Genomic DNA, 26,265 nt, shown 5'->3' with positions numbered 1-26,265 from the left:
TTTGATTTCCATGTGGTTTAATAAGTTAAAAGGTTCAGCCATTACACAGCAATGGAACTCCTCTTCAACATTTACAAAGGTGCAAGAACTTCATTCACTTAGTCCCAAATTAAGTCATTTTATTCTCATCTCTTAAAGAGCTACACAGTTCCTTTTTTTTTTTTCCCTCTAAACGATCTGGGATTAATCCACCCAGAGAGAAGGCATCAAAATACAAAAGAACACACACAAGGAGGGGACACAAACTCAAACTCGATGTGGGTATTTGGTCCAGTACCTGTAGGAGCAAGGTGGTTCGGAGCAGGCAGGCCTGTAGGAGGAGCTGCAATATCGCAAGCACACAAAGACCTTTCCCAGCAGTTTGACCACCACCGGAATTGTTACTCTATCATGACACTCATCGTGACCTAGGGGGAGGGAGGGGAGAACGAGGCAAAGAGACCCCCAAGCACACGAGCAGCAGCCACCCGGCACTAGGGCATCTTGCCGGCTACCTGGAAATGACCTCTCTGTAGGTTCAGCAGACAATGAGCCATGGCAGGAAGGAAGTGGCACCGCCAGGCAGAAAAGCAGAACAAGAACACTTACAAGCATACTCTGCCACACGTCCAGCTAGAAACAGGGCATGCCTGTGGCCCTCATATCGGTTTGATGATGTTTTCATTGTGCTCTCCTCCACTAAAGTGTTTTCTGACTGGCTCTCGACTCGAGCAGGCTCCCCCTGCTCTCTCCCACTTCTGCCCATCTCCTTACAGAGCCTCTCAACTACGGCGGCGGCACAAGGAGCTTCTCAGGGCAGAAGCTGGACTCGCTTGCTCAAGCATGCCCCTGCAGAGGTCCATGTAAGAAGTACTTTGTGGAAACGACAGAGGCTTGCAAGGTTGCTCTCCCATCCAACCCAGCAGCTCTAACATCCTCAGCCACTCGGCAGCACAGCCAGCGTGGGCACTCAGCTCCGAGTGCCAGCAAGCACAAGCATGCGGTGCCTCCGCGCCAGGACGGCAGCCTCTGAGGGTCATCCCCACGTGTCGGGTCACAGCCTGGTGTCTGCCACACTACGGCCTACAGCACTCCCTAAACACTGAGCTCTTGCTGTGGCTGCCTTCTCTTCCTGTGGCTGTGCTCGCTGACATGCAGAGGATATCCCTTGTGGCCCAACACCAAGCGCTCTTCTGACAGAGAGGCTCTTCACAAGCCTTGCCAAGAGACAGGGAGAAGATGCATCCACACAGAAGCCCACAGAGAGGCTCTTCACAAGCCTTGCCAAGGGACAGGGAGAAGATGCATCCACACAGAAGCCCACAGAGAGGCTCTTCACAAGCCTTGCCAAGGGACAGGGAGAAGATGCATCCACACAGAAGCCCACAGAGAGGCTCTTCACAAGCCTTGCCAAGGGACAGGGAGAAGATGCATCCACACAGAAGCCCACAGAGAGGCTCTTCACAAGCCTTGCCAAGGGACAGGGAGAAGATGCATCCACACAGAAGTCTACAGAGAGGCTCTTCACAAGCCTTGCCAAGGGACAGGGAGAAGATGCATCCACACAGAAGCCTACAGAGAGGCTCTTCACAAGCCTTGCCAAGGGACAGGGAGAAGATGCATCCACACAGAAGCCCACAGAGAGGCTCTTCACAAGCCTTGCCAAGGGACAGGGAGAAGATGCATCCACACAGAAGCCCACAGAGAGGCTCTTCACAAGCCTTGCCAAGGGACAGGGAGAAGATGCATCCACACAGAAGCCCACAGAGAGGCTCTTCACAAGCCTTGCCAAGGGACAGGGAGAAGATGCATCCACACAGAAGCCTATAGAGAGGCTCTTCACAAGCCTTGCCATGGGACAGGGAGAAGATGCATCCACACAGAAGCCCACAGAGAGGCTCTTCACAAACTTTGCCATGGGACAGGGAGAGGATGCATCCACACAGAAATCTACTTACAAGTATACTTCAAGCTACAGAAAACTATTCTCTTCAGAGAAGTACAAATACACAGCATAGGTTAAGTTCTAGTAGCTCTGTTCAGCCAAAACAACCCCCCCTCAAAAAAAAATCCAAACTGTGTACTTTGGCTTCATTTACCAGTCATCATTTTGACTTTTGCAGACAGCAGCAAAATGCAGCATTTGGAACACAGGCCCTCACCAGCAGGCTTGAACTCCTTCAGAAGCCTCCAGGTGTTCAACTCTGCCACTCCGCTGCTCACTCCTCCTCCTGCACACATTTGGTTGTGGACCAATTTTGCAAGGTGCAAATACTGACCTACCCTGAGACAGCAACCTGGCAACTGCAGATCATTTGAGTCTAACAGGTGTGACAGCAGCCCATGCCAAACCCTGGGGTTGCTCTGCAGTCCCAGGAGTTAGGAAATGCCACAGACCCCACAGGGGCACAGAGGTGAGGGTGTGGGTATCTGGAAGAAGTCAACAAGGAAAAGCAGGCTTCAAACACTACTTCTGTCCTAAAGCCAGAAGCACAAACAGGGATTAAATACAGAAGAGATTTCCTGAAGCAGCAGCTCTATGGGGGAAACTCCCTGGGATTCTTGTCTTTACTCCTGACCTGAGGCCCAAGGCCAGTGAGGAACTCAGGTCTCAATTCTACTCCTTGCTTTCCTATCACCTCCTGAGCCAGACCAAAGCACTCCAGTTAAAATCTAGGTGTGTATTTGTCAGACATGAACCTTGCTCACCTTTTCTGCCTCAGGTCTACAGCAACAAGAACAATGCTTGCTAACCCTCGTGGCCCTGCTCACACACACAAGGCCTCAGATTCAAGCTTCAGAATGGTGGAGAGGAGCCTTGAGCATTAGCCTCCAGCTGCTCTGCATCAGGACAGATCGAGCTGCTCTTGTGTTTCAAGGAAAACAATACAGGACTATTAAACAAGGCTCATGGGAAGCCCTGAAATAAAACTCACAGCTGAAGAGCTGTTGGCTGTTCTGGAAGTTCCCCTCCATAAAACCATCATCCCTAATGCAAACTTTCACAACCATCCCACCAGAGCAGTGGTGCTGTCTGGGCTCAGCCAGCATTCTGCATTCAAAGCGACCATGACACAGTACCAAAGAATACCCAAAACCTGAAAAGAGAGCATCGAGTCCAGCTAGCGACAGATGACTCACTACAGGGACAGTGCAAGAGAAAGTGGCAACGTGGAATCAGCTCCTGAGATTGAGAACCAGGGTGTGGGGTGTGCCCAAGGACAGCACCGTGTGCGACACACACCTGCCCAGCAGAGGAAGGTCACAGCCAGCCAGCAGCTCTAGCGCTGCACACGAGCCACAGATGGGCAACTCCCACCAGCACTGCAGCAGGAACTGCTCAGTGGCATCAAGGAAAACTCTTTTCACTGAGAAGTGGAGAGTGGCTGACATCCACAGCACACAGAACAGCAAGCAAAGCCACACCACTGTGAGGATGAGGAAAGAAACAAAGGATGAAAGACACCAATGAGCTCAGGTATGACAGAAAGGATCCCAGACCAAAACAAAGAGATGGAGAAGAGGCTCTTGGTCAGCCAGCTGGACCAATCCACTTTCTCACACATGCCCAAACTCATGGGGAATTAGCAAGTAAACCAGGAAATAAAGTCCCTCCTCCTGGCAAGCAACAGCACATTCAGTCCAGCTCCGAGTGACTATGACCTTCCCCTGCCTCCGGATGCTCCTTTCAAGAGACAGCCTGAAATTCCTGCCTCTAAATCCTCTGGCAGCACAACACAGAACACACTCCAGTCTTTGGAAATGGCAAGCAATGGCTGGATCAGTAAGACAGGATTTGTCCTTCTGAGGAATGTGATGTGTTGTTCTATGTGCATCTCCAAGAGAACAACCACTTTCAGTCAGTTGCATCCTGCGTAAGGTGGAGCAATAGGCTCTGCTTTGAAGGGTGCTGTAACAGGAGAGCAGAGCTAGTAAATGCAGTCAGGTCTAAGCACTGCTCACTCTTCAGGGAAGCCTTTCCTCCCCTTAGCCTCACCTCTTTTCAACTGTACAAGCCACAGGAGCTTCTGGTCAAGCCAGGAGCACCAGCAGGACACAAGTGTGCCCCCAGAGTGGCACTCTGCTAGCCAAACAGGGCATCTGGGGGTGTTTGTAGCACGTCAGGATATCAGACAACCATTCACCTGCGAAGGCAGACTCCTCCCCTGTGCCAGGAGTCAATTTGCCCTGCACACCTCTCCCTCTACAATTACCCACTGCAGAAATGCTCAGTCTGAATGAGGCAGATCAGGTTTGCTAGAAGAAAAGAAAGACCAGATGTGATCAAGAAAGGCTCCCTCTACTACAGGCAACCCTCTCCTCAGTGAAAGTGCATCAACCTTGCCTTGCTCCAACATGTGGCTTCACCTCCACGTTAGGACGCCCGTCCAGCCAGCAGCACCACATTCCTTGCCATTGCCATCCATCCCCAGCAGGGTGCCAGTCAGCAGCATGAGAATCACAACAGGCCAGGTACTCTGCAGGTCTGGAAGATGGTCAGACACCCTGCCAGCAAGGCCCCCAGCCACCCCCAAGGGACAGGGCTCTGCTTGTACAAGGGCTGGAGCACACATGCAGCCCTTCCCAGTTATGGAGGGATGGCTGGGTCAGGGCAGCAGCACCAGCCAGAGGTCCTTGCAAGGGCCCAGGCTTCTACTGAATCTCACCCCACGGTTAGAACTCCTCTCTTCTCACATAGCCTCCTTCCTGCACCAGCAGAGCACAGAAAGCAGACATCCCTCAGCACTACCTGAAGCAGAGACTGTTCCAGTGGCAGAGCCAGGTGGAGAAGCACAGCTTATTCTCCTCACAGCCGCATCACACCTCCTGCACCTCAGTCAGGTTCAGACAGTCAGCACTCGTGTTGCTCTCTGCTGCTGGAGGAGCTGAGCAAGGCTGTGTCCCACATTTTCCAGCGACATAGCTAACTGAGAGCTTTCTCAATCGTTAGCTCTGAGGGTTGCCACTTCAGGGCCCACCACCCCTCTTCCAGGGTGTACCCGGTGACGCCAGACAGCTACACAGGCAGAGTCACTTCCACAGCTCCTGGGGCCCCTGGTGGCCATCAGCAGGCCACCTGGATTTTTCTGGGACAGCACAATAGGGTACAACAGTCAAAGGTTAAGCCAAGGCCAAAGAGCAGCCTAGGCCTTGGGTTTGCCACATCCACTCCCCAAATGGTGCAAAGCACTGGGGTGTCCTCCCTCAGCCAAGGCTGGAAGGAACTAGACTGTGGGTCACGGATACCACAGAGCAGAAAGACAACAGAGTAGAAAAGGACTTCTGCACAATCTTTCTGAGGGGCTTCTCCCTCCTTCAGTTCTCACCTGCTGTTGTGCTGTCACTAGCTTTGGGTTTTGACTTAGACTTGAAGGAGAAGCGCTTGATGAGACGGTGGGAGAAGCTGCCAGCTTTCTTCCTCGCAGCAGAGCTGGTGGTGACGTTGGATAAGTCATCGTGTGACTGGCTCAGCCCAGCCTCCTTCTGTTTGCTCCTCCTCCTGAAGATGAGCTTGGTACCACTCCGAAGAAAGCTAACTGCAGAGACAGAAAGCAAGGAAGGAGATGGAAACCACAACACCATCCTGCCCTGCCAAGTCTGGGGAGTAGAAACACACCCAGCTGCTCTCAAACGATCATCAGAGACCTCTTCTGCTCTGAGCGGCAGAAGCAGACGGTGTGTCAGCAATCCTGAGCTCCCAGGAGCAAGGCAAGGTCTACACTCAGCACAGACTGCAATGCTGGAGGCTGCTCTGCTAAGCACAGGACCACAGAACACATCCCTTTGGAAGAGACCTCCAAGCTCATCCAGTCCAACCCTTGACCCAGCACTGAATCATCAACACTAAACCCTAGGTGCCAGGTCCACACGTTGCTTAAACACCTCCAGGGACCACGACCCCAGCACTTTCCTGGGCAGCCTGTTTCAATGTTTGAGAACCCTCTCTGGGAAGAAGTATTACCTAACAGCCAGGCTGAATCTCCCCTGGCACAGCTTGAAACTATTTATTCTGGTCCTGTCACTTGACACCGAGGAGAAGAGGCTGTCCCCTCCTCACTGCAACCTCCCTTCAGGCAGTTGTACAGAGTGATGAGGTCTCCCCTCAGCCTCCTCCTCTTCAGGCTAAACAAGCCCAGCTCACGCAGATGCCCCTCATAGGTCATGTGCTCCAGGCCCTTCATGAGCCTGGTTGCCCTTCTCTGGACACACTTCAGCACCTCAATGTCCTTTTAGTGAGGAGCCCAGAACTGAACGCAGCACTCAAGGGGTGGCCTCACCAGTGTACAGGGGGATGATCACCTCTCTGTCCTGCTGGCCAGCACATTTCTAATACAAGCCAGGATGCCACTGGCTTTCACACATCCCCTCTGCAGGAACTCCTTTCTACACAGTAACACCTTGAGTGGAGGCATGCAGAACTGTAAGGGAAGGCTATGACTCAGATGAGTAGAAAGCAAGCAAGCATGTCTGCATGTGGAGACACCAAGAACATAAACCAGGGAAAGGCCTCTTGGACTGGCCCACCTCAAAGGCACTCAGACTGACTGGTCATCAAGCCCCCACCTGCACAAAATGCCCAAATCTGGAGATAAATAAGGGCCATGGCCCCAGATGACTCATGCACATGGGAGAGGGCAGAGATGCCCATTATTGCCAGCCCCAAACAGGTGCAGAAAGCTAAATGCAAAACCTGCATGCCACACAAAGCTGTAACTGTACTTCCTACAGAGGGGCCTTGCTTTCCATTTCCTTCCTGCTCCCCCATGTCCCTCATGTCTCTCCAGAATCTGGGCCACACATCTGTTACCCAATGATGCAGCTGTACTTGGCTGCACCAGGGTAGAATCCCCTGACCCCTGCCAGGCTCTCATGCTCTGGGCAGTCAAGGCTCTGGCTTATGCTTGTTTACGTAAATCCACAGCTCACCACAGCCACCATGGCTAGAAGCAGACAAACCCAAGGTGCACCACCCACTGAGCTGACACAAGCCTACAAAGTCCAAGAATCACAGAATCAACCAGGTTGGCAGAGACCTCCATAATCATCCAGTCCAGCCCAGCACCCAGCCCTGTCCAGTCAACCAAACCACGGCACTAAATGCCTCATCCAGGCTTTGCTTGAACACCTCCATGGGCAGTGACTCCACCACCTCCCTGGGCAGCCTATTCCAATGCCAATCACTCTCTCTGCCAACAACTTCCTCCTTACATCCAGCCTAGACCTCCCCCAGCACAGCAGCTCGGGCAGGGCAGGCTCACTGCCTTGTTTAAAAGCAGTTTGTGCAGACATCTGGTGTCAGCTGCTTTGATGCTAACCAAGAGAGCACCAAGGCCCATGCAGTACATTGTTCAGCAGCCTCCACTCCTGTGGCTCAGAACTCACTCACAGACACATGCCTCATCTTCAGAGCCACTGACCAGGAGGGAAAATGGGTTCTCAGGAACACAGAAGCCACACAGGGTTCCCATTATGACAGCACAGAAACCAAAGAGGCCACAGGAATCAAGATGCCTGCAAACAGAGAAGTCTGAAACTGCTCTAGCAGGACACAAGGGGACAGAGAGGCTACTTCAGGCTCCAGCAGAAGGCAGTCTTCACCATGCCAAAGGCTGGCTGCTGTCCTCATGCTCACATGGGGAACTCGGATGTCACTCTCTCCTCAAGTACAAGAGGCTAATGTTAGCTACCACTTAATAGCTCATCCTTACCTTTGTGATCTTTCAAGCTCCTGGTTTCCAGTGCTCCCATGGAGCCAGTTTCAGACTCAACATCTTCCACCGAAGGCCTCTCAGATATGTCAGATCGTGTTGTCTCATCCAGCTCCTGACTGGCTCTTTGTCCCGGCAGTGACTCCTCCAGCAGCTGAGAGGACTCGGCAGAGTCGCGAACCTGCTCAGCTGTGCCCTCTGCCGCAGAGCCCGCGTACGCCGCAGCCTCCAGGGACGCAGCATAACCCAGGGACAGTGCCATTTCATCCTGAGCAAGGGGCACCTGGGGCAGAGTTGAAGGGTCAGGCAGAAGACAGGGCCTAAAGGATAGCATTTGTCTCCCTTCTTCCTACATAAGGATGCTCCAATCGCCAGTACTAGACAGCACCAACGCTCATTCATCACCCTTCACAGCAACACAGCGGAACATGGACTGCAAAGTGTTCTGGACACTTCCCTCACTCTTGCAGTGTGCACTTGCAGCCCAGAAAGCCAAGCAGAGCCTGGGCTGCAGCAGCAGAAGTGCAGCCAGCAGGTCAAGGGAGGTGATTTTCCCCCTCTACTCCACTCTGGTCAGACCCCACCTGGAGTCCTGCATCCAGCTCTGGAGCCCCTGGGACAAGAGGGCTGTGGAGATGCTGGAGAGTGTCCAGAGCAGGGCCAGGAGGATGCTCAGAGGCTGCAGCAGCTCTGCTGCGAGCACAGCCTGAAAGAGTTGGGGCTGTGCAGGCTGGAGCAGAGGAGGCTCCCAGGGGACCTTCTTGTGGCCTGCCAGGATCTGAAGGGGGCTACAAAAAAGCTGGGGAGGGACTTCTTAGGCTCTCAGGGAGTGCCAGGAGTGGGGGAAATGGAGCAAAGCTGGAGGTGGGGAGAGTGAAGCTGGAGGTGAGGAGGAAGTTGTTGAGCAGGAGAGTGGTGAGAGGCTGGAATGGGTTGCCCAGGGAGGTGGTTGAGGCTCCATCCCTGGAGGTGTTTAAGGCCAGGCTGGATGAGGCTGTGTGCAGCCTGCTCTAGGGTAGGGTGTCCCTGGGCATGGCAGGGGAGTTGGAACTGGCTGATCCTTGTGGTCCCTTCCAACCCTGACTGATCCTATGATTCACAGACAAGTGTGCTGGTTTGAGGCTAATTGGAATATTTTAAAGAGAGAAATCAGATCATTGGCTGCAAAAAGGAAATAATGATGAAGTCTGCATCATTCATTGGTTTGTCCCACTCAGTTCTGCAACGCTGCTCCTGTTTGCTCCCCCTTCACTCCACTCTAATCTCTCCACTACCAAACAACAATGTAAGCTTTACTGGTTACTTTTGTTTGCCTGTCTGGGAAAGTAGAGGGAAGAAGAGGGGGTAGCTTGGAGCCCCTTCTGGGCAGTTCCCTTTGTCTGTCAGGGTCTGGATTTCTCCACCATTTCTAATTTGTCTGTAATTGTAAATACATTGTGTACATATGCTTGTGCATTTTGCTTTGCTGTAAGCATAGCTTCAGCCTCCTTCCAAGCCACCTGAGCTAGTCTGGTAAATGTCAAGAGTGTGGGGGGGAAGTTCTTAACCCACCACAGCAAGCCCAAGGAGAACTCTGGAGGTTCTCCATAAGGATTCCATCTGGCTATGGCAGGAGCCTCCCCTCTGTAGCTGCCCCTTGTGAACTCCCACCACCAGCTGCACCTCAGACTGGTGAGGTACCTCTGACAGTCATAGAATCAACCAGGTTGGAAGAGACCTCCAAGATCATCCAGTCCAACCTATCACCCAGCCCTAACCAATCAACTAGACCATGGCACAAAGTGCCTCATCCAGTCTTTTCTTGAAGACCCCCAGGGACGGTGCCTCCACTGCAGGGAAGCAGCGACAGGGTTCTGCCTAGGCTAGAAGCTGCTCACACTGATGCCCCGCAGGTCAGGGCAGTTTCGCACAGGCAACCCTAGAAATAATGTCCCCAACTAGCAAAGGAGCCCCAGGCCTCTCCCCCAGCACTCCCAGACACCTTGGAAACTCCAGAGATGATGAGGGTGCTACGCTTCGTAGGGGTCTTCTTGGCAGGCTTGTTGTTGGTCTCGGTTAGCTGCCTGATCGCTGTCTCAGCCACCGGATCCAGGCCGTTTGGCACGTGGCTATCCCCTGAGGGTAAGAAAGATACCAACAGAATCATAGAATCAAGCAGGTTGGAAGAGACCTCCAAGATCATCCAGTCCAACCTAGCACCCAGCCCTATCCAGTCAACTCTCCACAGGCAAGAGGTCTCTCGCTGACCAGCATGCTTGGAATAGGCAATTACACACCCAAAGGCACAAACCTTTGATGGCCTTGCCCAAATAAACCAACCAGGCTTATCATTCCCCTTCCTTCTCACGCAGCAAAGGCTCCAGAAACACCCAAGAGTTTGGACAGCCTCAGCTACAAACTGTCAAAATGGTCACAGTGCTGTGCCAAGACAATGAGAACCCCAAACACAGGGTGAGAAAAGCTCTCTGGGTTCAAATAGTCTGGAATCTCCTTGTCGAGCAAGGAAGCATCCAGAGCCAAAGACTGGATAGCCAAAGTGGAATTTCTTTCACCTGTCACCACCACCTGTCTGTCCCCACCTTCACTGGGACATTGTCTTCATCAGCAAATGCAAACGACTTCAGCAATTCACATTCACACTGCCCCTCTCCACCAAAGGCTGAGGAAGATGAATTGCTCTGGTAAGGGCACCAGATTTCCAAGCACTCACACCTACCACTGGGCATGGGAGCTTTTTCCAGAAGCACAGTTGTCTTCTTCTCAGTCACTTCCACCTTGGAAGGTGATCTTGATGGAGAATCTTCACAGTGAAAGAGAAGCAGACACAGAGACATCAGTAAGCAGAGAAGCAGCTTAGGCAACTTCACTAGTGCCCCTCACACACACATCCAAAAGGCCTCAAGTGCACACAGAGCACCTGCAAGGGCTGGCTCTGTGAGGCTTTGCAGCAGCAAAGTACAAGAGGCTTGTCCTTCTCTTGCTGCCTCCCCCCAAACCCAGGGCTGCATCGATTCCCTCCCCGAGGCTACATGAGTCTCCAGCCATCACCAGATGCTATGGCAACAGCAGCCCAGAAGCCTAAAGCACTGCACAAGGTCACAGTCTGCGACACCCACGACACAGAATGGCTGAACAGTTTTGCTACTGCTCACAAGAGCAGCCTAGGGAATACTAGAGCCAAGTCTGCACCCCCATAGCAGCTGCTCACACAAGACACCTGCTGCAGGGGTGCCTCACCCAGTTTGCAGTCTGCCTTGGGCCGGGACTGAATGGTGGTGACAGTAGTAACAATAGTGCCGTCGGGCATGATGGTCCTGTCCATCTCCACCTTCTTGGTAGGGGTAATGCTGGGCCGCAGAGCAGGGGCGTGCTGAGCATTCAGGGACACAGCAGACTCCTGGAACAGCAGCTACAAAGGAAAAAGCACAGCTTAAGAGAGGCTCTCCTAGACAGAGCCACAACAACCCCAAGCAGCGCTATAGGCTGGGGACTGAGTGGCTGGAGAGCAGCCAGGAGGAAAGGGACCTGGGGGTGCTGATAGATAGTAAGCTGAAGATGAGCCAGCAGTGTGCCCAGGTGGCCAAGAGAGCCAATGGCATCCTGGCCTGCATCAGGAACAGTGTAGCCAGTAGGACAAGGGAGGTTATTCTTCCCTTGTACTCAGCACTGGTCAGACCACACCTTGAGTGCTGTGTCCAGTTCTGGGCCCCTCAATTCAAGAAAGATGTTGAGGTGCTGGAGCATGTCCAGAGAAGGGCAACAAAGCTGGTGAGGGGCCTGGAGCACAAATCCTATGAGGAGAGGCTGAGGGAGCTGGGCCTGTTTAGCCTGGAGAAGAGGAGGCTCAGGGGTGATCTTATTACTGTCTACAACTACCTGAAGGGACATTGTAGCCAGGTCGGGGGTGGCCTCTTCTCCCAGGCAATCAGCAATAGAACAAGGGGACACAGTCTCAAGTTGTGCCAGGGTAGGTATAGGCTGGATATTAGGAAGAAGTTCTTCACAGAGAGAGTGATTCCCATTGGAATGGGCTGCCCAGGGAGGTGGTGGAGGCACCGTCCCTGGGGGTCTTCAAGAAAAGCCTGGATGGGGCACTTAGTGCCATGGTCTGGTTGATTGGCTAGGGCTGGGTGCTAGGTTGGACTGGATGATCTTGGAGGTCTCTTCCAACCTGCTTGATTCTATGAAAGGCAGGCACACGACTGACACTCCCTGGGCACCACGACAACGTTGGCTGAATGGAGACTGAAGGATTGAGGGGCAGGCAACACACCTCTTCAGCCTAAGGGTCTGCCAGTCCCCTGTGCAGAGCCCAGGCCATCTCACACTCGCCTCTGGCCAGAGGCTCTCATCATTAATGCTTCTGGAGCACTCAGTTGTGCCAAGCTTACAGAGTCCTGAGCTCACCTCCAACACAATGGTAGCCTCAGGCGTCAGGGACCGCCCAGCCCCTGGGGTCAGCGAGCAGACCTGTCTCCCAGACGGGTGTTTGCCCAAACAATCAAGCCAAAGTGCAGTATGTGCCAGCAACACATCTGTGGGAACAAACAGGACAACAAAATACACCACACAACTTCCAGCACCTCAGATGTCTCCCAGGCAACACTCTTTTTGGAAGCAGCCCTGAGGGCCAGTGAAGCAGACCTCCAGAACTCTGGTAACCTCCAGCTTCAAGGTAGGGAGGGGGCTGGCAGCACTCCTCCATTCCTCTTTGCCAACACAGAAATTCACTCCCTTAAAGAGATCCTCCCTTGTGCAGCCTCCATCAAAATCAGGTGCTGCAACTTGCCTCCAACCAAGTACAGACAAAGAGGTAAGAGCCTTCTGCAGCATTCTTCTAATACACAGAAGCAAATCCCCCTACCCTTCTCCCCATTCCAGAGTGGAGACAGGCAGGCATCAGAAACCCCCAGGAACACAAGAAGGTCAGAGTAAGAGCACTGCACTAAGAACGGTCTCCAGATTATTTCATTACAGCCAGAGGCCCAGGTACAGTTGGACTTAAAAAGTCCTTTGCAGAGTTTGTCACATGTGGCACAGGGCAAGAGAGCAGATTCTGCCTCTTTAGTCTGCTCTCATCAGACCCCACCTAGAGTCCTGTGTGCAGTCCTGGAGCCCCCAGCACAAGGACATGGAACTGTTGGAGCCAGTCCAGAGGAGGGCCACAAGAATGCTCAGAGGGCTGCAGCAGCTCTGCGATGAGGACAGGCTACAAGAGCAGGGACTCTGCAGCCTGGAGAGGAAGCTTTGAGGAGACCTTCTAGTGACCTTCCAGTATCTGAAGGGGGCTACAGGAAGGCTGGGGAGGGACTACTGACAAGGTCTTGTAATGACAGCACAAGGGGTAATGGGTTTAAACTGGCAGAGGGGAGATTCAAACTAGATGTTAGGAAAGGGTGCTTTCCAGTGAGGGTGGTGAGACACTGGCACAGGCTGCCCAGGGAGGTTGTGGCTGCTTCCTCTCTGGAGGCGTTCAAGGCCAGGTTGGATGAGGCCTTGAGCAACCTGTTCCAGTGGGAGGTGACCCTGCCTATGGCAGGGGGTTGGAACTGGCTGAGCTTTGAGCTCCCTTCCAACCTAAACCATTCTATGATACAGAATAACTGTAGGCTTCAAAGCACAGGAAGTCTCTTGAGCATTGTTGCCTCCCCACCTTACAGCTGCCCATACTCACTTCCCCCACTGTCACTGATGCCCACCACTTGTAGCTTCAGCTCCTTACTTCTAGGTCCCAACTCCCTGTTTCAACAGAAAAAAACAGTCTGGTATCAGACAATCTTTGCAAAACAGCCACAGAGCAAACACCCCACTTGAGACCTTCCCTCCCTCCAATAACACAAGCCTCTCCTCATGTGCAGCTGCTACTTTGGAGGATGCAACAAGAGGTGTCAAACTATATGGAAGATTCCAGTTCGTGGCCCCTACAGGGCTGCACAGGCTGCCAGGGGAAGTCATGAGGGCAACCTGTCTGGAAGGCTGAGATTTGCACCTGCTGCTACCATACATCCCACAGCTGGCACTGCTGATGATCCAGTTAAAACACTGTCCAGGGGAGCAGGAAGTCCCTGCACGAGCTGAGGCCAACTGCCAAGCAGGCAGCACAAACTCACACTGCGTGCAAGCTGTGCAAGCTTCCCCTCTGCACCATACTGCAGCCCAGCAACGACCCCCAGGCCTGTGCAGACACTCACAGAAAGAGCTCCTCTGTCCACTCCACCTCAGCCCCTGTGCCGCTGGCTGCCACCGCTCTCGTCCACTTCTGCTGGGGGGGGCTGTCCAGCTCTGCCATGCAGCAGATCTCCCCAACTCCTGCAACAACGGGACAGGGTACAGGGACATGCTCAGCAACACGAGGCACAGGCTTGGCAGGGGCTTTTCCTTTTGAATCCACCTACAACATCCATTACTTCCAAGCTCACGACCTGCACACCTGCCCCTGCAGATCAGCAGTTCTCATACTCACCTCCCTTCCCCTGGCAGCCCAAGTTCAGCACTCGAAGATTCCGGAGCAATAGCTTTGAACCCAGAGGGGCTGCTGCTGTTTCTGCTGGGGGCTCCTGAATCAGCTTATTGCTGGGTACCTGAGGAACGAGAAGACAACCAATGCCTTTGTTGTGCACTCAGCAGCAGACAGCAGTGAGATATGCAATGTTCATCCTTGTATCTACTAAGCAGCTACTCACACCAACATCAGAAAATACCCACAGAGGGATGCTACAGATTCCCCCAGCTATCACCCTCTAGCAGGGACTCCATGCCCCATGTTACTGCAGATGGGAAGTTTAAAGCAGGAGGAAGAGACAGACACAAAGAATGTTGCTGTCTGTCCGAAGGACAACTGAAGACAACAAAGCACAGACCATTCCACAACTGTTTATGGCATCCCAGGTAGAGCCTTGGTGTTCAGAGCAACACAGAGACTGCCAAAGCAAGGGATGCATCTCAAGCAGTCTAGCTCCACCTCAACACAAGGTACATACAGAGCTGCACTTCAGGGCACATATTCTCTTCTCCTTTCCCACAGAAGCCCAACTTCTGTGGCAGTGCAGGCCAGGATGTGCCTCTGGCCCAGACAGGAGTCTCAACCCATGGAATACCTGCCTAAGCCCCAGCCCTCAGAAGCGATTCAGAGAAGTGTTTCAGGCACAAGAATGACACGAGGAGAGGACCTTACCACACTGTCCCCAGCAGTGCAGGCCTTCAGATTCACAATCATGGCTGGCTGCGTGCTGACAATGGTATCCTCTATCAGATCCTTTATGGTAGACAGATCCACCCCCCCTTCATTCTTCACAAACCAAGGGGAAATGCAGGAGAGTCATAACAAGGCAGATGCATTTTCTCCTTATATAGCCTCAACTGTTTCTTGAGCCTCTTAAGACTCTACATGGTCCTTCTCCTAGTAACCTCCCAGATACTCTGTACTTGCTCTCCTTAGCACTTCAAGCTTTTGTGCAACAGCTGCAGGCAAATGTAAGTTGTCTAAATGAGATAAACTAAACCTGTGCCTCTGTAGTCTGCCTGCTGTAAATTCTGACAATACAGCTTCAGCAATTTGCTACCCTCTCCCCATCTCGTGAGATGGCACTTTGGGGAGAACAACCTAATTCTACTCAGGATAAAGCAACAAGAAACCTCAAGACAACAAACAAAAACACCCCCACAACTAACAAAACCAACCAGCCTATCTGTATCACAGAAGTGCAGGCACACTCACATGCAGCTTGTCAAATCCCTAAAGACCTGTGTGTGTGTTCTGCAGGCCAACCTCTCAAAAAAGCCAAACAAAATAAATAGGAATAAAAACAAACCTACCAAAAAAACCCACACAAAAAAACCTCACCAAACAAAACCCCACCAAAAAACACCACCACCAACACAAACCAGCTCATTTTAGGCAAGGTGATGGCAGAGGAACCCACAAAAACTGAAAGCCATTTCTGCCACACAGAGTCCCACTCAGCTGTCACACCCCAAGTCTCACAGCAGACTTTGGTACTGCTTTGGTTCTCCTGAAGACAGGCTGCTTTGTCAGAGCAGAGCTACTACTGATTCCAGGGCAAAAGAAAAGCCTCCCTCACCATAAAGGGCCATGACAGCAAGCTGTCAACTTCTCCCCACCCCGTGCCAACCTTCCTCCTGGCTCCATGCTGTTTCTGCCCTTCCCACCCTTCCTCCAGTCCAGCCTCCTGCTGTTTGCTACTCACCTCACAAAGCTGAAGTCTCGGAAGAACAGAAAGGTTCAATTCTGGTCTGCCCTTGAATGTCCAAGACACCAAGAGACCTTCATTCTGTATCTCCTCCAAGTGAATCTCCACCTGGCCCAGAACAAATAGCCACTGTCAGGTCCAGTTCCTGTGTCCATCAGGTGCTTTTTGCCCACTTCAAATTCAGCAACCCTCACACCAGCACAACAATTAAGAGACAGAATGTAAGAACACGAGCAGTGGTCCTGGGCCTATGGGAAGAAGCAGCTGCAGAAGCTTCATCACACCACATTGAGATCTGGCTTCCTTGCCACCTCTAGATGTCCAGACACCACCAGAGGGCTGGCTGCAGCTTTGGCTGAGGAAAACAATCGCAGGACAATCCCAGAGAGCAAGCTGGGCACAGATGGAATATTTACTGAGCTGCACTAAGTAACCATCACCAAAGCTAAGCACAGCCATTTTTAAGTTAGCAGTGCACCTCTAGGAGAGCATCCTCAAACTGAAAACTCAGCCAGGTCACCAACAACTGCAACAACAAATCAGGCCATAAGCCGTGCTGTAGGTTCAGATTCACTCTGTGCTGGATCAAGAACTGGCTGGATGGCAGAGCCCAGAGAGTGGTGGTGAATGGTGCCACATCCAGTTGGCAGCTGACACTAGTGGTGTTCCCCAAGGATCAGTGCTGGGCACAGTCCTGGTCAATATCTTTATTGATGACCTGGACGAGGGGATTGAGTCCAGCATCAGTAAGTCTGCAGATGACACCAAGCTAGGAGCAGGTGTTGATCTGTTGGAAGGTAGCAGAGCCCTGCAGAGGGACCTGGACAGGCTGGATGGGTGGGCAGAGGCCAATGGGATGAGATTGAACAAGGCCAAGTGCAGGGTCCTGCACTTTGGCCACAACAACCCCAAACAGTGCTACAGGCTGGGGACTGAGTGGCTGGAAAGCAGCCAGGAGGAAAGGGACCTGGGGCTGCTGATAGATAGTAGCTGAAGATGAGGCAGCAGTGTGCCCAGGTGGCCAAGAGAGCCAATGGCATCCTGGGCTGCATCAGGAACAGTGTGGCCAGTAGGACAAGGGAGGTTCTTCTTCCCCTGTACTCAGCACTGGTCAGGCCACACCTTGTGTGCTGTGTCCAGTTCTGGGGTCATCAATTCAAGAGAGATGTTGAGGTGCTGGAACATGTCCAGAGAAGGGCAACAAAGCTGGTGAGGGGCCTGGAACACAAACCCTGTGAGGAGAGGCTGAGGGAGCTGTGGTTGTTTAGCCTGGAGAAGAGGAGGCTCAGAGGTGACCTCATTGCTCTCTAAAACTACCTGAAGGGACATTGTAGCCAGATGGGGTTGGGCTCTTCTCCCAGGCAACCAGCAACAGAACAAGGGGACAGAGTCTCAAGTTGTGCTGGAGGAAGTATAGGCTGGATGTTAGGAGGAAGTTCTTCACAGAGAGAGTGACTGGCATTGGAATGGGCTGCCCAGGGAGGTGGTGGAGTCACCATCCCTTGAGGTCTTCAAGAAAAGACTGGATGAGGCACTCGGTGCCATGGTCTGTTGACTGGATAGGGCTGGGTGCTAGGTTGGACTGGATGAGCTTGGAGGTCTCTTCCAACCTGCTTGATTCTATGATTCTAAGATGCAAAGCTGCCTAGCAGTGCACCTAAAAGGCAACATTAATGCAACAGACAGAAGCAGAACCCTACCAAGGACTCCTAACCCCTTACCTCTGCTTAAAATGGGAATCAAATTTAATGCAGTTCTAAAGTAACTGCCAGATTGATATTTATTTACCAGGAACACAGAAGAGCTCAGCTGAAAGCAAGAGATCCCTAATACAGTAGCCAGGTAAGCAATCACAAGTGCATAAAATAGGCAAAGCACATCTCAGAATACTGTACTTGAAGCATTCCAACCAAACCAACCTAGCTGGTACCTTCACCAGCACTTCACATTCAGCAGCATACACTCAAAACTTCAGCAGGTGCAAACAAGGAGACCCAGGAAAGGCCAGTGAGTATGGAAGCAATTTGACCTGGCAAAGGCTACCTTGCTCCCAGAAACCAGGCAATATGACAAGTGACCACAGCTGCTGCTCACAACTACAGCAGCAGCAGGCACACTAAACATGAAGGAGAGAGAAGGGACCTGTGTAAATGACTGAGGCACAATGACCAAGATGATCTGTTGGATGTCAGCCAAACAACTTAATGAAGCTTCCGAGAGAAAGGGACTCTAGGACCAACCTTCCAACTGTAACACCTGCAAGAGCATGGAATCAGCTTCCACTACTAGAGGTACATCTCACTCATCACATCTCCCTGTAATGCAAATGAGTGTGTGGTCTCCAAGCAAGATTCCATCTCCACTGTTAAGCCCTTCTTCACAGTGGGAACAAAATCATGCTTCAGGCAAGCAAACACAGTAAAAAAATCTACTGTGGCATCATCACCACAGACACTTCTGTTCCAGAAGAAGCCTCTAGAGTAATCAACAGGCAGAAAAAAAATACCTTCACAAGGGTGTGATGCAGATTAAGAGTAGTCCAGATAAACCACTTAGAATCATAGAATCAACCAGGTTGGAAGAGACTCATCCTGCCCAACCTAGCACCCAGCCCTAGACAGTCAACCAGACCATGGCACTAAGTGCCCCAGCCAGGCTTGGCTGCAACACCTCCAGCCACAGCCACTCCACCACCTCCCTGGGCAGCCCATTCCAATGCCAATCACTCTCTCTGACAACAACTTCCTCCTAACATCCAGCCTGAATCTCCCCTGGCACAACTTGAGGCTGTGTCCCCCTGTTCTGTTGCTGGTTGCCTGGGTGAAGAGCCCAACCCCACCTGGCTACAGCCTTCCCTCAGGTAGTTGTAGACAGCAATGAGGTCACCCCTGAGTCTCCTCTTCTCCAGGCTGCACACCCCCAGCTCCCTCACTTCTCACCATACATTTCTTTTTCACACTACCCAGGACAAGATTGTAACCATACCACACAGGACACACTTTTCCCTAGCCACCACACTGCGAGGGAAACTCTGTGCACCTTTTGCTTCTTAAGCATCTGCTTGAAAACACAGCAGAAAATGCTGCCACACCTCAAATCACTCCGGATTTTGTTACAGCTACATTATATAGCCAAGACCAAAATCTCTCTGGACTTTGTTACAGCTACATGATATAGCCAAGACCAAGATCTCTCTGGACTTTGTTACAGCTACATTACATAGGCAAGACTTGCAGAGTAAGACTCAAAATGAGACTCTGCACATGGACTCAGAATATCTGTCACCCTGCTGAGCATCAGTGACAGCATGCTGCTGCTTCTGGCACCATGAGGCTTTCATTTGCACAACATTGGTGCTCTTTCCTCCATAGGCCTGAGGCCAGGTGAAAGAACAAGTTCAGTGGCTAGCTTTTTAGAGCTGTTACCTGAGCCTGCAGCACAGCCAAAGTGATATGATAGGTGTCAACTGAAACAGCAGCTGGGGACTGCTGAGTAACAGCGACAGGAAACTTCACAGCTTCAGCTGACAGATGGCAGCATAGCACCTGGAGAGAAAAGGAAGGCCATGAGTTTCTATCCTTGGGGAGCTACAGCCACAAACCTCAAAAGGCACCAGGCAAGGCTGACCCTTTGCAGCAGGAATTAAAAACTGGGCTTACTCCCTGGCCCAGGTCTGCACTGCAAAGCTGCCATTCAGTGAAGATGTACTGGTGACAGGAGCTTGCTTCTCTTTGCTGCAGGACTCAGCATCCATACGCCTCAGCTCCACCAACACATCTCCTGCTCATGGGTCTACCAGAGCTCACTAATGCACAGATCCAAAGCTGCAATCTCTTGAGACCCTCAGCAGCCCTACCAACTCAGCCTCTTCGGTTAGACCATGCTCATCCTGCAGGCCTGGCTGGTCTCTGCAGCACCTGCTGCCTGCCAACAGAGAGAGCCCAACTCGGAACGGCAAAGCCTTACCATGCTGTGATCCGACTGTGCCCTGCACATCACGGGGCTTACATCTGCAGCCAGTGGCAACTGAGGACCCTCTTCAAACGTGATCTGCACCGAACTCTACAAAAAGAGAACTCTGTTAATGTCAGACAGTTTCAAGGAAGAGAAATGATTCTGACCTGGGGCCGCAGAGACACTCCACTCAGGTCCACTTCCACGAACCCAGCCTGCATGCAGAACCAGCATCAGCTGCAATTCTACCAGATGGAGAAAGGAAATAAGGGGAAAGGACAGAGGAGGGAAGGAGAAAGAAATAGAGGAAGCAGAAAGAAGAACTTCAGAAGCTGCTGACATAGTAAACACCAGATTGAGTTTCACACATCTTACCCCACGTAACTATCAAGAGTGTTACTCCACAGTACATCACCAGTCTCATTTAGTCACAGACCAAAAACTGGGTTCCAACAGCCTGCATCAAGTAGTCCCACAGCCACCTTATGGAGCACTACCCTCTCATTCTTCTTGCACCTCATCCTCCAAGACCAAGAGCCAGTTAGCACTTGCTTGGCTACCATTTGCAACCAATTCTTAGAATCATAGCATCAAGCAGGCTGAAAGAGAGCTCCAAGCTCCTCCAACCCAACCTAGCACCCAGTCCTGTCCAACCAACCAGACCATGGCACTAAGTGCCCCAGCCAGGCTTGGCTGCAACACCTCCAGCCACAGCCACTCCACCACCTCCCTGGGCAGCCCATTCCAATGCCAATCACTCTCTCTGACAACAACTTCCTCCTCACATCCAGCCTAGATCTGCCCTGGCACAACTTGAGGCTGTGTCCCCTTCTTCTGTCCCTGGCTGCCTGGCAGCAGAGCCCAACCCCACCTGGCTACAGCCTCCCTGCAGGCAGCTGCAGGCAGCAATGAGCTCTGTCCTGAGCCTCCTCTGCTGCAGGCTGCACCCCCCCAGCTCCCTCAGCCTCTCCTCACAGGGCTGTGCTCCAGGCTCCTCACCAGCTTCGTTGCCCTTCTCTAGACACGCTCCAGCATCTTCTTTTCAAAGAGCCAGGCCCTGGCCTCCTGCTGCCCTTGGTATACTTAATGGACTGTTTTCTAACTCTGACTCCAGTGAAAGTTTTGAATGAGTTCCAAGCCACAAGAAATGGGACACAAACACAACATCAGGGCCAGCTGACACAACTCTCACTCTGTCATGAAAACTTTGCCCCCTACTCTGCAATGGGCACCTTACCATTTTCTCACTTGTCACCAACTAAGCACCAACAAATTACAGCCCTGAATGAAATTTAAAAGAATCAATCACCAGAGGAGGAATGAGCAAGTCCCACAAAGGAGGCACAACTTACAGTTTGATGGCTAACTTGATCTTTAGAGCAGATAACTTTATCTTTAGAACAGAGATTCATTTTCCACAATCCTCTTGGGAACAAAGCACTCAATCCCCTGAAAAACCCTTCAGAGAACAAGCTTGTCCTAAAAACAATAAACAACTTTGAATCCTCTGTCCCCTTGGCACTATCAGAGCCTGGACAAGAATACAAACATCCATTCCCATTTTCTAATGTAGACCACTTAGATCTAAGGCAGGAAAGACAGCAGATATGCTTCTGCTAAGAAGGCAAATTCCACTTATCACAGTCACAACCAAGGAGAAACACCACCAAACTTCCTGAGTGAAGCCAACATTTGGCAAACCCACCTGGCAAAGCAAAGGAGGAGGTAAGGAGTCACACCACGAGTGGAGCAGTGACACCTTCAGATGAAAAAGCAGAGAACTCAACATGATGGAACAAAGAAAAAATATTTTATTTCTACAAGGATGAGAATAAAGCTCAGCTGGCAAGCACCAGAGAGGCAGGTCTGATGAACCAAATCTGTCCAAAACAGCAGCAACGAGCCAAAACTGAGTGCAGCCCAGACAGCAACCCTGTGCTGGGCTGCAGCCAGAGCAGTGTGGGCAGCAGGGCAAGAGAGGGGATTCTGCCCCTTGGCTCTGCTCTCCTCAGACCCTACCTTGAGTCCTGTGTGCAGTTCTGGAGCCCCCAACACAAGGACATGGAAATGTTAGAGTGAGTCCAGAGGAGGGCCACAAAGATGCTCAGAGGGCTGCAGCAGCTCCGCTATGAGGACAGGCTACAAGAGCAGGGGCTCTGCAGCCTGGAGAAGAGAAGTTGTTGAAGAGACCTTATAGTGGCCTCCCAGCACCTGAAGGGGGCTACAGGAAGGCTGGGGAGGGACTATTGACAAGGTCTTGTAATGGCAGCATGAAGGGTAATGGGTTTGAGCTGGCAGAGGGGAGACTGAGACTGGATGTTAGGAAAGGGTTGTTTCTAGTGAGGGTGATGAGACACTGGCACAGGTTGCCCAGGGAGGTTGTGGCTGCTCCCTCCCTGGAGGTGTTCAAGGCCAGGTTGGATGAGGCCTTGGGTGACCTGTTCTAGTGGGAGGTGTCCCTGCCCGTGGCAGGGGGTTGGAACTGGCTGATCCTTGAGCTCCCTTCCAACCTAAACCATTCTATGATTAAGCAACACCCATCCTCACAAGCAAGAGCTCTGGTAAACCTCCAAAAGAGAAGACACAACACACTTAAAGCAAACGTTAAGAAAGGCAATGTCTGAAGCATGCCAACTCCCTGAGCACCTGCACATAAAAGGCAGAAGAGTTAAATGTGCAAGTGAAAACATCAGCTGGGTAAGACAATCCTATGCAAACAGCCCATCCATATTCATACTTGCAAGGTACTTGCAGGGACTAATTTTAATGGCATCCTGGCCTAGATCAGGAGCAGAGTGGCCAGTAGAACAAGGGAGGGTCTTCTGCCCCTATGCTCAACACTGCTCAGGCCACAGCTTGAGTGCTGTGTCCAGTTCTGGGCTGCTCCATTGCAGAGAGATGTTGAGGTGCTGGAAGGTGTTGAGAGAAGGGCAGCAAGGCTGGGGAGGGGCCTGGAGCACAGCCCTGTGAGGAGAGGCTGAGGGAGCTGGGGGGGTGCAGCCGGCAGCAGAGGAGGCTCAGGGCAGAGCTCATTGCTGCCTGCAGCTGCCTGCAGGGAGGCTGTAGCCAGGTCGGGTTGGGCTCTGCTGCCAGGCAGCCAGCAGCAGAAGAAGGGGACACAAAATCAAGTTGGGCCATGACAAGTTCATGCTGGATGTTAGGAGGAAGTTGTTGTCAGAGAGAGTGATTGGCATTGGAATGGGCTGCCCAGGGAGGTGGTGGAGTGGCTGTGGCTGGAGGTGTTCAAGCCAAGCCTGGCTGGGGCACTTAGTGCCATGGTCTGGTTGGTTGTCTAGGGCTGGGTGCTAGGTTGGGCTGGAGGAGCTTGGAGCTCTCTTCCAACCTGCTTGATTCTTTGACATTTGCTTTGAGACACACTGCTCTGCCAAGTGGTAACCACCCCACCTGGCAGATGTGACAGGTGAAGTCTCTCAGAAAGCTCACTGCTACAGCATGGCAGCACATAGGTATGGGTGGCAGACAGCACTGGCTGTGGCTTTCTTTACATGACCTCTAACAGCTTTTAAATGCTCTCCACCTAGGATGGCTGACACAAGTAAAACAAAAAATATCCCCTCATTGAGGCTGGAAAATGGAGCCAAAGGCATTGCATTATGTGCCATTTCCAGGAGGCAGCCAGCACCTGAATTAATCACAGCCATCACTCTGCACTTCAAATGCAATAATCTGATTAAATCATTTCAAAAAGGGTTGTGCTCTCCTGCAATTTCAGTCTGCAGAACCTCAGGAGCACCACTCTCAGCCTTTGCATTTTGCATCTGTCCTGTCTCGTGTGGTTCATTTCAGTAACTGCTTAACAATCCCTATCGACCTTTCTGCTCTCCAGATGCCAGTGAACTCTACTGACTTGGAGCATGAAAACAGAAGGCCAAAACTGAATGGCTCCATGCTTGCTGATCAGGTTAGGCCCTCCTTTGGGCAAACTGCAGGACACTCCATTCACTTTCTACAGCTTTTATGTCCATGGCTGCATTGCACAGGTATGACTTAGATGCCTTGTAACTAAAAAGGACTTCTCTGAAAGAAGACAGCTACCCTGCAGGTGACACACAGCCAAACCAAGCATTTCTTCCAGAGCTGCCTTCCTCAAACCCCTGTTTTTTTTCACATCACACCACAAAGCTATTCAGGGGATTATCAGAGAAATTAAGAGCTACAGAAAGCATGCCAGAAAAACTGCTGTGCAAGCTATTAGCAAGCCAAAGGAGCCATTACCTACGGGCTCAGACTTTACAAAGCCTGTTCCACTAATACAACTAACAGCAGTGTGGGCAAGAGAAGCAGTAATTGCTCATTCCTCCACCTTCACCATTTGCCCCATTTTTTCACATGGTTGTGCTGCACTAAGAGATTGAATTTTGTGTCCTGCCCCTGGTCTAGAAGTTAACTCATTTTGTCAAAAGGGGAGATACTTTCCCATCATTGGAAAACCTGAACCTAAGTTCCCACCACATTCTTTGAGGCTCTGATTTCCTTTTCTTCAAATACATTAAAGCCACAGAATGGTTTAGGTTGGAAGGGACCTCAAAGCTCAGCCAGTTCCAATCCCCTGCCACAGGCAGGGACACCGCCCGCTAGAACAGGTCGCCCAAAGCCTCATCCAACCTGGTCCTCAACACTTCCAGGGACGTTGTGGAACACAGAATGTACCTCCCTGGGCAACCTGTTCCTAACATCTAGTTTAAATCTCCCCTCTGCCAGTTCAAACCCATTACCTCTCGTTCTGTCATTATCAGACCTTGTCAATAGTCCCTCCCCAGCCTTCCTGTAGGCTCCCTTCAGACACTGGGAGGCCACTCCAAGGTTTTGTCAAAGCCTTCTCTTCTCCAGGCTGCAATACCCCAGCTCTTGTAGCCTGTCCTCATCACAGAGCTGCTCCAGCACTCTGACCATCTTCGTGGCCCTCCTCTGGACTCGCTCCAACAGGTCCATGTCCTTCTTGTGTCGGGGGCTCCAGAACTGCACACAGAACAGAGTAAAGGGGCAGAATCCCCTCCCTTTTAGAGCTCTTGATTTTCCCATGCAATTTAACAGCAGATTTCTCCCTTTCCACTTACAAGAGATGGGGAGGGGCGGGGAAAAAGAGATCACGACAAACTTTGGACCATAGTTTTGCGGCTAAAAGTCTCTGCCTCGAAGGCAACCTGTCCAACTATCTTCACACGGAATCGGCGAGTGCTCATGAACTTCGAGAACTACCAACGCAAAAGTAACGCTGGGAGGCTACGGGAGATGTCACGCGAAAATTCGCAAGAGGCTGTGGACACCATCGGCCGGCTTCATCAGAGCGGAGCCGGGCTCAGGACGGGCACCGAAGCGCGTTACGCGCAGCATGCTGCTCAGTGCCTCCCTTCCGCGCTTCCTCACCTCCCCGAGCCGCCGGCACGGCGCAAGGCTGCTCGCAACGCGGCGCTTACTCCCTTCGGCCAACAGCTCGCAGCCCTAAAGAGCGCTGCGCGACGAACGCTCCCTCGGGGCCCAAGAACAAAGGGCAAGCAGCCCCTCCCGCTCAGAAGTCGCCGCCGCTCCCCCCTCCGCCTCCGACGACAGCTCTCCCCACCCCGCAGCCGCGCTCGCCCGGGCCCCGCCGTACCCCATTCCGGCGCGCCTGGCTGTTGAGGGCTCGCACCCAGGCCTTCTGCCACTGCTCCCGCAGGGACCGCAGGGTGAGCAGCGCGGCCAGCAGCGCACGGGCCCCGGCCTCCTCCGCCGCTGCCCCGCGCCGCCGCGCCGCACGCAGGGCCGCGGACCGCCAGTACTGGAGCAGCCAAGCCGCGACGGTGAGCAGCGAGGCGGCGAAGAGCAGCACCAGCGCGGCCCAGCCTGGATCCGGCCCCATGGCGCCGCGCACAGCGACTCACGGCGGGCCGGCAGGCATAGCGGGCGGGCCGCCGCCCGGCCCCAGCGCTGCGGCGCCGGCCCCGCCGCTGCCACCTCCCGGCAGGGGAGGGCAGAGGAGCCCAAGCCGCCCGCCCTTCCCCGGCCCCGCCGCTGCCGCCTCCCAGCAGGGGAGGGCAGAGGAGCCCAAGCCGCCCGCCCTTCCCCGGCCCCGCCGCTGCCGCCTCCCAGCAGGGGAGGGCAGAGGAGCCCACGCCGCCCGCCCTTCCCCGGCCCCGCCGCTGCCGCCTCCCAGCAGGGGAGGGCAGAGGAGCCCAAGCCGCCCGCCCTTCCCCGGCCCCGCCGCTGCCGCCTCCCAGCAGAGGAGGGCAGAGGAGCCCAAGCCGCCCGCCCTTCCCCGGCCCCGCCGCTGCCGCCTCCCGGCAGAGGAGCCCAAGCCGCCCGCCCTTCCCCGGCCCCGCCGCTGCCGCCTCCCAGCAGAGGAGCCCAAGCCGCCCGCACGTGGGCCGGCGCGGCCTGACCCCAGCGGCGTGCGCACAGCCACCTGCCGGCCT

General features: G+C 52.9%; 1 protein-coding gene across 1 annotated transcript; it reads right to left on the bottom strand.

Moving 5' to 3' along the window:
- Positions 1–25,923, bottom strand: C2CD2L (C2CD2 like). The gene is made up of 14 exons (XM_064173379.1): positions 25,467–25,923; positions 19,865–19,960; positions 19,324–19,443; positions 15,896–16,006; positions 14,863–14,976; positions 14,152–14,269; positions 13,880–13,997; positions 13,363–13,427; positions 12,096–12,223; positions 10,926–11,097; positions 10,342–10,488; positions 9,670–9,803; positions 7,689–7,971; positions 1–5,516 (listed from the first exon to the last, which is right to left on the bottom strand). The coding sequence occupies exons 1-14, from the start codon at positions 25,710–25,712 to the stop codon at positions 5,296–5,298; spliced, it is 2,073 nt and encodes a 690-aa protein (XP_064029449.1). The 5' UTR covers positions 25,713–25,923; the 3' UTR covers positions 1–5,295.
- Between the last annotated feature and the right edge of the window lie 342 nt (positions 25,924–26,265).

The sequence above is a fragment of the Pogoniulus pusillus genome, chromosome 38 (genome assembly GCF_015220805.1).
Source record: "Pogoniulus pusillus isolate bPogPus1 chromosome 38, bPogPus1.pri, whole genome shotgun sequence".
Classification (NCBI taxonomy): Eukaryota; Metazoa; Chordata; class Aves; order Piciformes; family Lybiidae; genus Pogoniulus; species Pogoniulus pusillus.
Note: the sequence above shows the minus strand (reverse complement) of the source record. Positions and strands in the feature narration are given on the sequence as shown.